Here is a 15,222-nt window from a genome sequence, read left to right as displayed (position 1 = left end):
TTGCCAGCACGTCCCCTGGATTCACCACTCAGGAGGGGACAGCTGAAGCTCAGCTCCTGCTCTGCACACCACAGCCCTGCTGATGTCTGCAAGGACACCTTGCTCTGTGCTCCCCATGCTGTGCCAACCCCGAATGTGCACCACAACAGCTTGTTTGTGGCTGTAAGTCTGTCCCACCGCAGGCAAGAAGACCCCTCTGGGTGCAATCAGGGCTGCTTCCCCAGCTCCTTGCTTGGCAGCAGGTGCAACTCGAGCCTCTCAGAAGCAGCTGGGGAGGTGCCCTCTCGAGTACCTTCCACAGGAAGGAGCCCAGACACTTTGCAGGTGTGTCCCAACCCATCACCACGACACCAGTACACTGTGCTTTAGCAGGGAGAGAGGAGGAGGTGCAGAAGGGAAGAGGATGGCTTTCACAAAGACTCAGCCTGCCCCCAGAAACAGGGATGAATGAAATCTAGGAATTCCAGTGTCCCTGACCAGCCCAGACAGCCTGAACCAGCAGTGTGGCAGGAAGAACAAAAGCCTGAGGACTGGTTAGTGGTGCCTGCCCCCAGCACCTCAGGAAAACTCTTCTTAGGACTCTCGGGGCACAGCTATTGAGATGCTCCAAGCAGCTGAGCTCTGCTCTGAGGCTCCTGCTCAGAGGGGGCACATGGAAGTCTCCAAGTCTTCTGCTAAAGGCAGAGGAGAAGCCCACCTAAGACATCTCTGTATTGCAACCTCCTCTCACAAACATCCTTTGCTATCCTCGGTTTCACCTCTCCCCTCTCTGCCTCTGCGCTGGTGCATGGCACAGACACCACCATGCCCTGCTGTCAGAACGTTCAGCTCAAGAGGTCTGCAAGGGCCAGGAAGCTTTCTCAGCTGCATGCCTGACCTGCAGGCAGCTGGCACCAAAGGGAAAACTGACAGCAGTGACTTTCCATAGAGGACCTACAGCTCAGAGCAGTTGGTGGACCCAAGGCTCCAGCACGTCGGTGCCAGCAGAGGTGAAAGTCACCTACAGCTCTTCTTGCTCCAGCCCCTGACTCACCTGCTGCCAGCAGCACCATGGCCTTTGCTGGGGGGGGGGTCGCCTGGGTCCTGCCCTGAGCAGCAGCAGGGCTCACAGTCCCCTGCACAAAAGTGCTTGCTCTGTTAGTGACCTGCTCCCACTGCAGCCTGGTTTCAGTGTTCTGGCAGGGGTCAGGCAGGGCACCAAGTGGACATCAGAACTGCTCCTTGACTGGAGAAGGGGGTGAGGGTCTCCTGCCCCCGTGCTCTGCACAGAGCAGCTCTGGGAAACTGCATGAAGCAAGAAGTCAGCAATTAAGTCTTAGAGATCCAATGTGTCACTGGGCTGTGTCTCTCCACCTGCCTTGGCAAACCCCTCACTCCCTTTCTCCTCTTTTACACCTCTCTCCCTAAGCTGTCAGGGCAAACAGAAGGCTTCTGGCCCCAGAAGTTGTTCCCTGCTTGGCAGACTGTTTCTTGTGCTGGCTGCACGTAGACTCGCACAGGGACCAGACTGCCCCTCCGTCATCTCCCCCCACCCCCAAAACCGGAGCAGCCCCCACTGCCACCAGCACAGGCAGCCGGGCAGGGGCTGCTGGCCCCAGCACCACTGACCTTCTTCTTGCGGTCCCGAGAGCGGTTCCTGCGCTTGCGGTTGGATTCCTCCTTCTCCTTCTGCTCCTGCAGAGCCTGAGCCTCGATGTCTTTGATTTTCTTCAGCTGCTTGGCTGCTTGAGCCATGGCTGGTCAGGCTGCGCTGCCCTCCAGGGCTCACCTGCGCTTCCCACGCAGCACCCTCCAGCTCCTGGCCGAGAGAAGTCCCTTCCCCTTGCTCGGAAGCTGTCGCCCCGGGTGAGTGTGAAAGCAGCAACGGCAGGAAAGCAGAAAGCAGTCAGCGAGCCCCCGAAGGACAGCCGGTGTCTGCAGCCAGCTGCTAGATGGAGTCTGGGACACCTTTGTCAAGCATTAATAATCCTAAATCCAGCTGTTCCAGAGGTTCCAGGCACCATTGCAGCAGCCCCTGGCCGCACTGGCACATCCTGCAGAGCCCTTTGCGGGACAGGGCACCCAGCTGGTGCTGCGCTCGCTCCCTGCCAGCCTCTCCTGCAGTGGGAGATGAGACGCAGGCAGTCAGCCACAGGAAGGAAAATAACTCTCGGCAATTAATGCGCGATGAGGCTGGAGCAGCAGCGAAGACGAAGGCTGATGCATCTCATCCCGAGTTCTGGGCTCTCTCTGGCAGTGCAACCCCCCCCCCGAAACCCGCCCGTAGTCAGTCGGCGGCTGTGGCACTGCAGTGCTGCTGAGGCAGGCAGATATTCCAGCCTCTCTCCAGCTCTCTTCCTCGCAGTCACTCTCCGTGCAGCAGCCACATCAGTCGCTGCCTCTCGGGGTTAGGATTCCAGCTCCCTTCCCGGGGAGCAGGAGGGAATGGCTGCGTCGGCTGGAGGCAGGCAGCCTCCCTGCTCAGCGAACGGCAGCCGCTGCGAGGGATGTGCCAAGGACCGGAGCAAAGTGCAGCTCAGCAGCATCCTTTCCTCCTCGCAGCTCTCCACCGAGTGAGCTGCAAGGGGAGGGGAGGGATCTTGGCTGTGAATGGGAGACAGAAACCAAGGGCTCGGTTTGCTCTTTGACTGCACAACACCAGAGAAGTAAAGCCACAGCCACCAGCTCCAGCCCACCTAGGGAGCAGCAGAGCTCAGGTCCTCCCTGAGGATGCCCAGCCAAGGCTCCAGGAGGGTCAGGCACCCCTCCTCCACCAACAGCCTCACCCGCAGCTGCCTCCCAAAAGCACAAACAGCTCCATGCTGCAGGCCAGGGGTCAGGCCTGGAGCTGTGACTCTGGTTTCTGTGCATGGCACCAGAATGTGTGGGCCAGGATAAAATTGGGGTGGGCTCTCTGGTGGTGACCACCAGACCTGCAGCAAAGCCTGTTTCACTCCTCAGGCACTCCTGAGCAGCCTTTTTCAGGTCCAGTCTTGTACCTCGATTAAAAAAAGGTCCCCTCTGTGCAAAGCACTGGGAAAAGACCTGCCTGGGTGGAAGCCCTGCTCACACTGCACACCTCCCTGGCACACTCCTCCCAGCTCTAGGCAGGGTTCCTTCTGTGTCCAAAGGTGGTGAAGCAGGGATTGATGTGCATCCTGGCCTGCATCAGCAATGGTGTGGCCAGCAGGAGCAGGGAGGTCATTCTGCCCCTGTACTCTGCACTGGTTAGACCACACCTTGAGTGCTGTGTTCAGTTCTGGGCCCCCCAGTTTAGGAGGGACATTGAGATGCTTGAGCATGTCCAGAGAAGGGCAATGAGGCTGGGGAGAGGCCTTGAGCACAGCCCTACAAGGAGAGGCTGAGGGAGCTGGGATTGGTTAGCCTGGAGAAGAGGAGGCTCAGGGGTGACCTTATTGCTGTCTGCAACTACCTGAGGGGTGGTTGTGGCCAGGAGGAGGTTGCTCTCTTCTCTCAGGTGGCCAGCACCAGAACAAGAGGACACAGCCTCAGGCTGTGCCAGGGGAGATTTAGGCTGGAGGTGAGGAGAAAGTTCTTCCCTGAGAGAGTCATTGGACACTGGAATGGGCTGCCCGGGGAGGTGGTGGAGTCGCCGTCCCTGGAGCTGTTCAAGGCAGGACTGGACGTGGCACTTGGTGCCATGGTCTGGCCTTGAGCTCTGTGCTAAAGGGTTGGACTTGGTGATCTGTGAGGTCTCTTCCAACCTTGGTGATACTGTGAGACTGTGATACTTCTCAGCAGCTGCTGCACAGTCACAGGTTACTGAGACAGGAGGCTGAGATGCAGACTTAACCACACAGGCACACAGCACCAGTAGGGGTTGGAAGGGACCTCTGGAAGGGACCCTATGCCCAGGCAAGTTCACCTAGAGAAGGTCACACAGGAACATGTCCAGGTGCTTTTGAATGCCTCCAGAGATGGCAAATCCACCACCTCTCTGGGCAGCCTGCTCCAGTGTTCCTCCACCCTTAAACTAAAGAAGTTCCTCCTCATGTTCAGATGAACTTCTGATGTTCAGGTTCATGCCTGTTCCCCCTTGTCCTGTCACTGGTCACCACTGGTCCCATCCTCCTGACACCCACCCTTTGAGTACTGATCAGATCCCCCTCAGGCTGTTCTTGTCCAGGCTCAACAGCCCCAGGGCTCTCAGCTTTCCTCTTCACAGAGCTGTTCCATACCCCTCAGCATCTCTGTAGCCCTTTGCTGTCCCCTCTGCAGCAGTTCCTTGTCCCTCTTGAACCAGGGAGCCCAGAACTGGACTCAGGATCTTTGGCTGTGTCCTCTCCAGGGCAGAGAGGAGGGGGAGCAGAAGCCCCCTCGACCTGCTGGCCACACTCCTCTTGATGCCTTTGGCACTCTTGGCCATGAGGACACATGGCTGGCTCCTGGTCTCCCCGTGGTCCCCCAGAACAGCTCTTCTGTCTGAGTTTGCCTGCATTTCTTTTCCCTATGACATTCCTCCAGCTCTTTTGCTTCCCCCCCAGACAAAGGAGGGTGTTTAAACCAGGGAAAAGGCTGAGCCAGAGAGCCTTTGAAAAGGATATGACAACTGAGAACAGTGAGGAGGTCCCAAAGAGCCATGAGGGATAGGAAACCATCCCTTTCCACAAGGCCTTTGCAAGGACAGCTTTGGTGCTGTGCAGTGCACCCACATGGAGGCACTCAAGCCTAGATACAGCTGCAGCACTTTATATAGCAGTGTCCTATGAACACCCAAGTGAAACAACTTTCAGCACTCAATAGAAGCTGAGTACTGAAAGGCTCCACAGATGGAAAGTGCCAGGGCTGCACTTATCCCCCACACTGTGCCTCTGCCACACCAAACCTCTGCAGAGGTCAAACACACAAAAATCTACCTGTGCACAGGTGATAGAAGGAGAAAAAGTGGCCTGAAATTGAGCCAGGGGAGGGTTAGGTTAGAGATGAGGAAAAAAATTCTCTGCTGCAAGAGTGGTCAGGGATTGGAACAGGCTGCCCAGGGAGGTGGTGGAGTCCCCATGCCTGCAGGTGTTCAGGAAAGGTGTAGCCATGGCACCTGGGGACAGGGTTTAGTGGCTATGGTGGTGCTGGGCTGCTGGTTGGACTGGATGATCTCAGAGGCCCTTCCCAACCAAAGCAATGTTATGACTCTCTGACTCCAGACAGCCTCAGGTTCAGACTCCCCTGTAAATCAGAGGTTATTGATCCAGTACCCTCTAGGAAGACCCTGCAGGACCCTGGAGGCATCACCTGCCATCCCCAGAAGGAGGGGGTGCTCTGCTTTTAGCAGTGCAGCTGAGAGGGAGACCTCTGCTTTTCCAAGGTCAGGAATGTTTCCCTGTCCCAAGCAATTTTGCTCACCACTGCATGCAGGACACTCTGCAGCCCCTGACTGCAGCCCAGTGACCACAGCTGCAGGTGCACTGTCAGAGCCCCCAGGCAGTGTCCCCCCTGCCACCACCGTTCTCTTTTTCTGCCTTCCTCCTGCACCAGCATTTGCTGCTTGGCCTCACCAAGCCCTGCTCAGCATTTGTGCTGAAGGTTCCTGAGGACAGTGCTCATGTTTCCAGCAGCTCAAAATGCCTCACAGCTGGGTGCAGAGATGATCAAGGGTGTCTGCAGGGGCCTCTAAAGACACAGTTTCTTCATGGGCTTCCTTTGTGCCCACTCTGAAGCATCACCTGCTGACCCCTCCCTGTAGTGCCCAGGCAGTTCTGAACACTTCCTGGGGTTTGCTTTGATCTCCAGAGCCTGCTCACTGACACAGACTGAAGGAGGACAAGGACACTCCTAAAGCCACTGCAGCCTTGCCTCCTTCAGGCTGCAGAAGGGAACACGAAGCATCTGAACCTTCTGCTCTGGAGAACATCTCCTCCCAGCAGAGCTGGCTGAAGCCCTGGGTCAGGAATTCTGTCCAGAACAAGCCAGTTCTTCCTGTGTGACTCCCTTTTGCCTTTCCCCTCGAGATCCAGGGAGGATTTCACCCCTTTCAAACTCCAGGTCCAGAGCTGTTGTCCTGGTACAGCCCCAGCTGCTGGCAGCTGAAGTTATATTTAGCTCTCTGACTGGAGGGGCAGTGGTGGCTGTGCCTGGTCAATGGTCTTTGAAGTCACTGCTGGTTGGTTTTGAAATACCTGCCCTGAATTCTGACAGCATGGTTTAGAAGTCTGAGCTGGCTGGATTAGGTATCTCTGCCATGCACATGAGATTGTCCTCAGCAGGAGCTTGCAGTGATGATGTTCTAAGTTAGGAAGCATTTGGCCTGACATTGATATCAAGATTTTATGCTCTGTGGGTGTGTGGTTGGTAGAAAGAGGCCCTAGAGAGCTGCTGTGCATGAGGAGCAGCTCAGCTGCTTCACCATGTATCATAGACTCAAGCAGGTTGGAAGAGAGCTCCAAGCTCAGCCAGACCAACCTAGCACCCAGCCCTGCCCAACCAACCAGACCATGGCACTAAGTGCCCCAGCCAGGCTTGGCTTCAACACCTCCAGCCACAGCCACTCCACCACCTCCCTGGGCAGCCCATTCCAATGACAATCACTCTCTCTGACAACAACTTCCTCCTCACATCCAGCCTAGACCTGCCCTGGCACAGCTGAGGCTGTCCCCCCTTGTTCTGTTGCTGGCTGCCTGGCAGCAGAGCCCAACCCCATCTGGCTACAGCCTCCCTGCAGGCAGCTGCAGGCAGCAATCAGCTCTGCCCTGAGCCTCCTCTGCTGCAGGCTGCACCCCCCCAGCTCCCTCAGCCTCTCCTCACAGGGCTGTGCTCCAGGCCCCTCCCCAGCCTTGCTGCCCTTCTCTCAACACCTTCCAGCACCTCAACATCTCTCTGCCATGAAGAAGCCCAGAGCTGGACACAGCACTGCAGGGGTGGCCTGAGCAGTGCTGAGCACAGGGGCAGAAGAACCTCCCTTGTCCTGCTGCCCACACTGCTCCTGAGCCAGCCCAGGATGCCATTAGCTCTCCTGGCCACCTTTGTGCTGTTTTGTGGAATGATGGAATTGTCTGAGTTGGAAGAACCCTCCAGGATCACTGAGTCCAACATTAACCCAACCCCATCATGGCCACCAAACCATAGCCCCAGGTGCCATGGCCACACATTTCTTGATCAACTCCAGGCATGAGGACTCCACCACTTCCCTGGGCAGCCTGTGCCAGTCCCTGACCACTCTTGCAGCAGAGAAATTTTTCTTCATCTCCAACCTAAACCTCTCCTGGCACAGTTTCAAGACAGTTCCTCTCCTTCTATCACCTGATCCTAGGGAGCAGAGCCCAACCCCCACCTGGCTCCAAGCTCTTTTCAGGCAGCTGTAGAGAGCAATGAAATCTCCTCTCAGCTTCCTCTTCCCCAGACTAAGCAACCTCAGGTCCCTCAACAAGGATTCAGGACAGGACAAGTGGGAAATGGATCCAGCAGTAACTTCACTTAACTCACCACATAATTTTTTCCCTCCAGCAGTAATTTCTCTCTTCTCTGGAGTCGTTTTTGGGAGGTGTCTGGGACAGTTGCTGTGTCACATCTTGGTGCTGCTGGGTGACAGAAGAGCAGCACTCAGACCTCCTCCCGCAGCTCAAAGGTGTGGTCTGCATGGAGCTAGCCAACATGGTAGCAGGGAAGAATCTTTTCTGGAGCCTTAGTTGTTTGGCACAGAGCACCACCTGGAGCACTCTTCCCTTGAGAACAGATGATTTGTACTGTGCCAGCTGTGGCACCTCCACCACAGGCTGGCACTCTACCATGCCAGCCACAAACGCGTTGGTAACGGAGTCCCCGACACAAAGAGCTCACAGGGTGGAGCATGAGGCAAGGGAGAACAAAGAGATCCTGAGAGGGGAGCCCACAGGAAAAGTGCCACACAAAATGCACAGGGTCAGGACGTGCCAACTGCACTGACACGGAGCTGGGCTGCAGGGCACAGCCTCCCCATCGAGCAGCGCAGAAGCAAAGTCCTGACCCTGCCTGCAAGGTGCTGCAGCTGCCTCCAGAGGATGAAGATGCAGCTGAAGTCCTGCCCTGCTGTAGGTGCTTGGGGAAGGTGGTGAGATGCTGTGTTGGGGGCAGAAGGATTCTGCATTCAAAGCTCGACTTCAGGCAGCTGTTTTTGGGTAGATTATTCTGGCTGAAGATAAAAGACACTGCAGGCCCCACCTTGGCTGCTGTAAACTTTGCCTGCCTCTGACTGTCTGCATGCCTCTGGCTGCAGAGATAGGATGGCAGTGAGGAGCTCTCCCTGAGTTAGGAACCTAATTAAGAGGGGTTTGTTCTTTTTCTTAATTATCTCACTGATGAGCTTTCAGAACTGTCAGATCCCTTTAAGATGATTCTTTCAGTTAGCCTCCACACCACTCTCCCAGCTCTAAGGTCTCCCTGAAGCCTTCTCTTCCCCACGCTGAACAGCCTCAGCTCTCCTCAGCCTGTCCTCAGGGCAGAAGTGCTCCACCCTCTGACCTTCTCTGGCCCCTCTCCATCTCTCTCCCGAGGGTCTCATGGCTGGACACAGCCCTGCAGGTGAGGTCTCAGCAGAGCAGAGGGGCAGGATCCCCTCTCTCCATCTCTGGCCACACTGCTTTGGGCGCAGCCCAGGCTACCATTGGCCTTCTGGGCTGGCAGTGCCTATTGCTGGCTCCTACACAGCTTCTCCCCCACCAGCACCCCCAAGTCCTTCTCTGCAGGGTTGGTCCTGCAGGAGGACCTCAAGGTCCCCGTCCTCTATTTACCATGACGCACAAGCTCAGTTTGCTCTCTTGAAGATATGCTCGAGGCAGCATATCTGCGGAGGAGGCTCTGGAAGGTTCTGTAGCCCCTTGGCCCCGCCCGTCCTCACTTGGCGCTCCGGCGCTGGAGGCAGCAGCAGCAGCAGCAGCCGCGGCCGCAGACGGCAGGGGGCGCCAGGGGGCAGCGGCCGGGAGCGGCGCTCGGCTGGAGCTCGGCTGCCCCCTAGCGGTGCGGGACCGTCCGTGCAGGCAGCTCGGCTGGGTCTGGCTTCTTCTGGCCCAAAAGGTAATTAAATGAGCAAGATGAGAGCAATTGAATCATTGAAGGGCATCTTGTCCAAGGTCCCTGCCCTCAGCAGGGGCGTCTCCGATTAGAGCAGGTGCTCAAGGCCCCACCAAGTTTGACCCTGAATGTCTCCACCTGGACAACCTGGGCCAGGCTCCCACCCCCCTGAACCTCAGAATTTTCTTCTCTGCAGTCTGAATGTCCCTCTTTCAATTTCAAACCATCAGTCCTCATCCTGTCACAACAGACCCTGCTCAAAAGTCTGGCCCCAGCTTTCTGACTCCCTTCAGTATTCCCTGCCCCTCTGGAGCTGGGGAGCCCAGAACTGGACACACAGATCAGGGCAGAGCAGAAGGTGAGGAGAACCTTTCTCAACCTTCTGGCCATTCTTCCTAATGCAGCCCAGGACACCTTTGGCCTTCCTGGCAAGGGCACATTGCTCTTCCACGGATAACTCATTCTAAGTTACCACCCCACTTCCAAATAAAGAGGGAATTCCACACCGACAGGTTAGAAAGGAGCCCAGGGAGCATCTGCTCCAACCCTGCTAGGTGACAGAGGTGCAGTGAGCTGGCTCAGCACCCTACCAAGCTGAAGCTTACACTGCCTAGTGGAGGGGACTCCACTGCTGCCCTTAGGAGATGATTCCAGTGCCTGCCTGGGCTCATGGGGAAACATTTTCATGATTTGCCACTGGAATGGGCTGCCCAGGGAGGTGGTGGAGTCACCATCCCTGGAGGTGTTCAAGACAAGCCTGAATGGGGCACGTTGTGGCCTGCTTGATTGGCCAGGGCTGGGTGATAGGTTGGGCTGGATGAGCTTGGAGCTCTCTTGGAGCCTGTTTGATTCTATGGGAATCATTCATAGAATACCAGATTGGAAGAGAAACATAGAATCATAGAATCTACCAGGTTGGAAGAGACATCCAAGATCATCCAGCCCAACCTAGCACCCAGCCCTGCCCAATCAACCAGACCATGGCACTAAGTGACTCATCCAGTCTTTTCTTGAACAACCCCAGGGATGGCAACTCCACCACCTCCCTGGGCAGCCCATTCCAATGCCAATCACTCTCTCTGCCAACAACTTCCACCTAACATCCAGCTTCAACCTCCCCTGGCACAACTTGAGGCTGTCCCCCCTTGTTCTGTTGCTGCTTGCCTGGGTGAAGAGCCCAACCCCACCTGGCTACAACCTCCCTCCAGGTAGATACAGACAGCAATGAGGCTCCTCAAGGCTCATGCAAGTCCAACCTTCCAAGGTAAGAACACAGTTTAAACGACAGGCTCAAGCTGGGCCTTGAAACTGTTTGTGGCCATCCCAAAGGAAAGAACCCCCAACCCAAATCCAGAAGAAGAACAACAGCCCTTCCATGACAGGGATGTCCCTTTTGGCCCCGGGTGTCCTACCAGCAGTGGAGCAAAAAAGAATGGCAATGGGCTGCAGCAGCAAAGAGCCAGAAAGAATGGCAATGGGCTGCAGCAGCAAAGAGCCAGAAAGAATGGCAATGGGATGCAGCAGCAGAGAGCCAGAAAGAATGGCAATGGGATGCAGCAGCAAAGGGCCAGAAAGAATGGCAATGGGATGCAGCAGCAAAGGGCCAGAAAGAATGGCAATGGGATGCAGCAGCAGAGAGCCAGAAAGAATGGCAATGGGATGCAGCAGCAAAGAAAGAATGGCAATGGGATGCAGCAGCAAAGAGCCAGAAAGAATGGCAATGGGATGGAGCAGCAAAGAGCCAGAAAGAATGGCAATGGGATGGAGCAGCAAAGAGCCAGAAAGAATGGCAATGGGATGGAGCAGCAAAGAGCCAGAAAGAATGGCAATGGGATGCAGCAGCAAAGAGCCAGAAAGAATGGCAATGGGATGCAGCAGCAGAGAGCCAAAAAGAATGGCAATGGGATGCAGCAGCAGAGAGCCAAAAAGAATGGCAATGGGATGCAGCAGCAGAGAGCCAGAAAGAATGGCAATGGGATGCAGCAGCAAAGAGCAAAACCCTGCTGCCTGCAGCCCACTGCCACTTTTGGGCTGTTTTGCTCCTGTCCAAGAGGCCAATTCCCTTCTTTTCCCACACCAGACCAAACGTGAGGCTATTCCTAGGAAACAGACAGAGCAGGGAGTGAGAGAGAACATTGCTGCCTCCCTTCGAGAGTGGCACACTCAGAAACTTCCCACCCCAGAGCAGGAGAGGAGGAGACAGTAACACCCACAGCCAAAGAAATGCACCTGCACAACTGCCATCCAAAATGGCTCAACATAATTTATTTTTTTATGTTAAAATGTACAGAGTTCTTTTGAAAGTACTTGCTAGAAAGGGGAAAAAAAAGTGATATTACATACAAGGAGAGAGGAAGGGAGAGACCATCCAGCCAGGAGCGTATGACACGGAGAAGTACAAAGGCATCTGGGCACCCCTTCCCCCCTTAGCTTACAAGTCACCATGAACAAAGTACAAAGAGGTTACAAAACAGGAAAAGCAAATATAAACAGACAGGAATAGACTCAGCTTCGTTTGTACATGCGGCTTTTAGAGGCATCTGGAGCTCCTATTCACACACTCTAGGGAGATCTCTTTAAAGAGAAAAAAAAAACAATTGGGTTTTTTTTTTTGTTGCTGTTGTTGTTGGTTTTTTTTTTTTCTTCTTTTTTTTTTTTTTTTACTCTTTCTTAAAATAGTTTTTAATATTCTACAACAAAGATAAAAAATTTTAAAGATGGAATGAAATGAAAACAAACCCAAAAAAAAAAAAAAGCTTCTTTTTTTTTGTCTTTTTGTTGGGTTTTTTTTTCTCATTTAAAAGGCATCAAAGTCACTAACAGTGAGATTTTAATTTCTCTTTTTTTTTTTTTAGAAGATTACCCAAGTTATCTTGCTAAAAATACATCATTTTTTTTAGTCCTTTTTTTTAATCTATTTTTTCTTTTTTTAATTTTTTTCTTTTTAAATTTTTTCTTTTTAAATTTTTTTTTAAAATTTTTTTCTTTTTTAATTTTTTTCTTTTTTAATTTTTTTTCTTTTTTAATTTTTTTCTTCTTAAATTTTTTTCTTTTTAAAATTTTTTTCTTTTTAATTTTTTTCCTTTTTTTAATCTTTTTTCTTTTTTTATTTTTTTTCAATATTTTTTAAAAATCTTTTTTAAATTTTTTTTTTTTTTTTCTCTTTTTAATTCTTTTTTTCTCCCTTATTTTGTGTTTTTTTTTTTTTTAAACAGAAGTGTGGGGGGAAAAAAATGGCAGGTACCAATATTACTGCGTTGGATAAGTTCTTTTTTCTCCTTTTTTTTTTCTTTAATATATAGAAAAAAATTAATTTTTTTCCTCTCTTTTTTTTTTTTCTCCTTTTTTAATTTTTTAAATTCCTTTTCTCTACAATAATTCTACAGTCACAAAGGTTTGTGGAAAAGGGAGCTGCCCAATCGATTAAAAAAAAAACAAAACCAAACCAATCCCCTCCCAAAAAAAACAAAACCCCAACCATACAAAAAACCCAAACCAAACAAAACAGCAAACAAACTAAATTCACTGCCCTCGCGTTAACAGCTTCTCCTCCTCCTGTCTCAGGCCCACCCCCAGCCCCTAACCCACCCACCCCCAAGCCCAGCGTTCGGGAAGCAGTGACAGAGCTGAAGACCTAGGAAGGAGAGGGCAGCAGAGTGCGTTTCCTACAGGGGTTGTTTGGAGGTGGAGGAGTTATATACAGAGGTGGGGTCCTATGCAGCCTTGTACATGCTTGAAACAAAGAGGGGGAAATAAAACAAAACCAACCCAACAAGTGGAAGTCCTTTGAATTCTGCCCCTTCTGGTTAGCAGTTATCAGAGGAAAAAAGTCCATTTAGTGCATCTGAAGAACCCCCAACTTGGATCTTTGAGACTCTTTTGGTTTTAAAGAAACAAAAAGGTGTTAGTCTTGTTAATGTGGCTGTGTTTCTACTTTTTATACTACACAAAAGAAACAAACCAAACCCAAACCTGAAACAACAAAAACAGCCTTTACACGACAGGGATGTCCCTTTTTGCCCTGGGTGTCCTGCCAGCAGTGGAGCCAAAAAGAATGGCAATGGGATGCAGCAGCAAAGAGCAAAACCCTGCTGCCTGCAGCCCACTGTCCAACAGGCCAATTCCCTTCTTTTCCCACACCAGACCAAACATGAGGCTATTCCTAGGAAACAGACAGTGAGGAGTCAGGGAGAACACTGCTGCCTCCCTCTGAGAGTGGCACACTCAGAAACTTCCTACCCCACAGCAGGAGTGGAAGAGATGAGGACACCACAGGGTTCTCAGCAAGTCCAACGCAGAGTTGGTCTTCTGAGCTGACCTAAGCAAAGAAAGGAAGCAGACCACTGGGGACAGCTGCTCTGGAGCTCAGCTCGCTGCAAGGCTCAGACCCTCAGCACTTGGGAGTACATCCTAAAGCAGAGCTTGGGATCTCAGGGATGGGGCTGACTTGCACTGCACCAGAAGAGCCTGCAACCACTTTCCTGTCCTCACAGCCCATCTGCCACCTTCTCCTCCTCCTGACCACACAAGGACACAAACAGCTCTCTCGGGATGCTTCCAGAGCTCAGTGACAGGACAGGTGTGCATGCATGCACCTGCATGCACATGCATGGCTGGGGAGCAAAGGGGCTCACTCCAAAGCTACATTTTCAGCATGAAACAGACAATTTCCATCAACTCATCTACAAGAACAGCAAAGTGAACAACCTTCTTGTTTACAGATTAACTCCAAATTTTACTGAGGGTGAGGGAGACAGGGGAAAGCTTTTTTTCCTTTTACCCTGGCTTGCAGAAATAAAGAGCTTCATTTATCCTCTGTGTCCCCTTCCAACTCTTCCAATAAGGGCCTCCTGCTAGAAGTAGGAAATGTTGGGGGGGGAAGGGGGGTTAAAGGGAAGGTTTTTTTTTTTTCCTTTTGGAGATGTCCAACATTTTACATGAGTGCAGCACTGAGAACTGCATACAGAAGGGCACAGGGGAGGGAGAAGGACACACAGCTGAAAACAAAACCTGAAGTTAAGATGATTTGACTGTTACACATATTCCGTCCACATTGTCAAAGTAAGGCCCTTGTTAAATCATGAAAGATTTTCGTTGTGCATGTAATTTCCCCCTCTAAAACAACAAAAAAAAACATCAGCAAATGATTATTTAGGGTTGTTTTTTTTTTCAAGCTGTAAAATGTTTTCAGGATTGTGAAGAAAAACCAAAAACCAAAAGGAGAAGCAAACCAAAAGGAGAAGCAAACCAAAAGGAGAAGCAAACCAAAAGGAGAAGCAAACCAAAAGGAGAAGCAAACCAAAAGGAGAAGCAAACCAAAAGGAGAAGCAACCAAAGAGAGCAAACCAAAAGGAGAAGCAAACCAAAAGGAGAAGCAAACCAAAAGGAGAAGCAAACCAAAAGGAGAAGCAAACCAAAAGGAGAAGCAAACCAAAAGGAGAAGCAAACCAAAAGGAGAAGCAAACCAAAAGGAGAAGCAAACCAAAGGAGAAGCAAACCAAAAGGAGAAGCAAACCAAAAGGAGAAGCAAACCAAAAGGAGAAGCAAACCAAAAGGAGAAGCAAACCAAAAGGAGAAGCAAACCAAAAGGAGAAGCAAACCAAAAGGAGAAGCAAACCAAAAGGAGAAGCAAACCAAAAGGAGAAGCAAACCAAAAGGAGAAGCAAACCAAAAGGAGAAGCAAACCAAAAGGAGAAGCAAACCAAAAGGAGAAGCAAACCAAAAGGAGAAGCAAACCAAAAGGAGAAGCAAACCAAAAGGAGAAGCAAACCAAAAGGAGAAGCAAACCAAAAGGAGAAGCAAACCAAAAGGAGAAGCAAACCAAAAGGAGAAGCAAACCAAAAGGAGAAGCAAACCAAAAGGAGAAGCAAACCAAAAGGAGAAGCAAACCAAAAGGAGAAGCAAACCAAAAGGAGAAGCAAACCAAAAGGAGAAGCAAACCAAAAGGAGAAGCAAACCAAAAGGAGAAGCAAACCAAAAGGAGAAGCAAACCAAAAGGAGAAGCAAACCAAAAGGAGAAGCAAACCAAAAGGAGAAGCAAACCAAAAGGAGAAGCAAACCAAAAGGAGAAGCAAACCAAAAGGAGAAGCAAACCAAAAGGAGAAGCAAACCAAAAGGAGAAGCAAACCAAAAGGAGAAGCAAACCAAAAGGAGAAGCAAACCAAAAGGAGAAGCAAACCAAAAGGAGAAGCAAACCAAAAGGAGAAGCATCAAAAATAAAGATTCAGGCTTCCTAAAAAATAA

At 51.5% G+C, this 15,222-nt stretch overlaps 1 protein-coding gene across 6 annotated transcripts in view; it reads right to left on the bottom strand.

Annotated features, from left to right (window-relative positions):
- The window catches only part of ANK1 (ankyrin 1), a 64,703-nt gene extending 62,162 nt beyond the window's left edge, over nt 1-2,541 (bottom strand). For all 6 annotated transcript variants that reach the window (XM_064175699.1, XM_064175701.1, XM_064175703.1 and 3 more), the window contains exon 1: nt 1,609-2,541. In XM_064175699.1, coding sequence (XP_064031769.1) covers nt 1,609-1,734 — 126 coding nt within the window. In that variant the 5' untranslated portion in view covers nt 1,735-2,541. The remainder of the gene's footprint in view (nt 1-1,608) is intronic.
- Nucleotides 2,542-15,222: the final 12,681 nt, after the last annotated feature.

Source organism: Pogoniulus pusillus, chromosome 42 (assembly GCF_015220805.1).
Source record: "Pogoniulus pusillus isolate bPogPus1 chromosome 42, bPogPus1.pri, whole genome shotgun sequence".
In the NCBI taxonomy this organism is placed as follows: Eukaryota; Metazoa; Chordata; class Aves; order Piciformes; family Lybiidae; genus Pogoniulus; species Pogoniulus pusillus.
The sequence above is the reverse complement of the archived record's forward strand: the minus strand, read 5'-3'. Positions and strand labels throughout refer to the sequence as shown.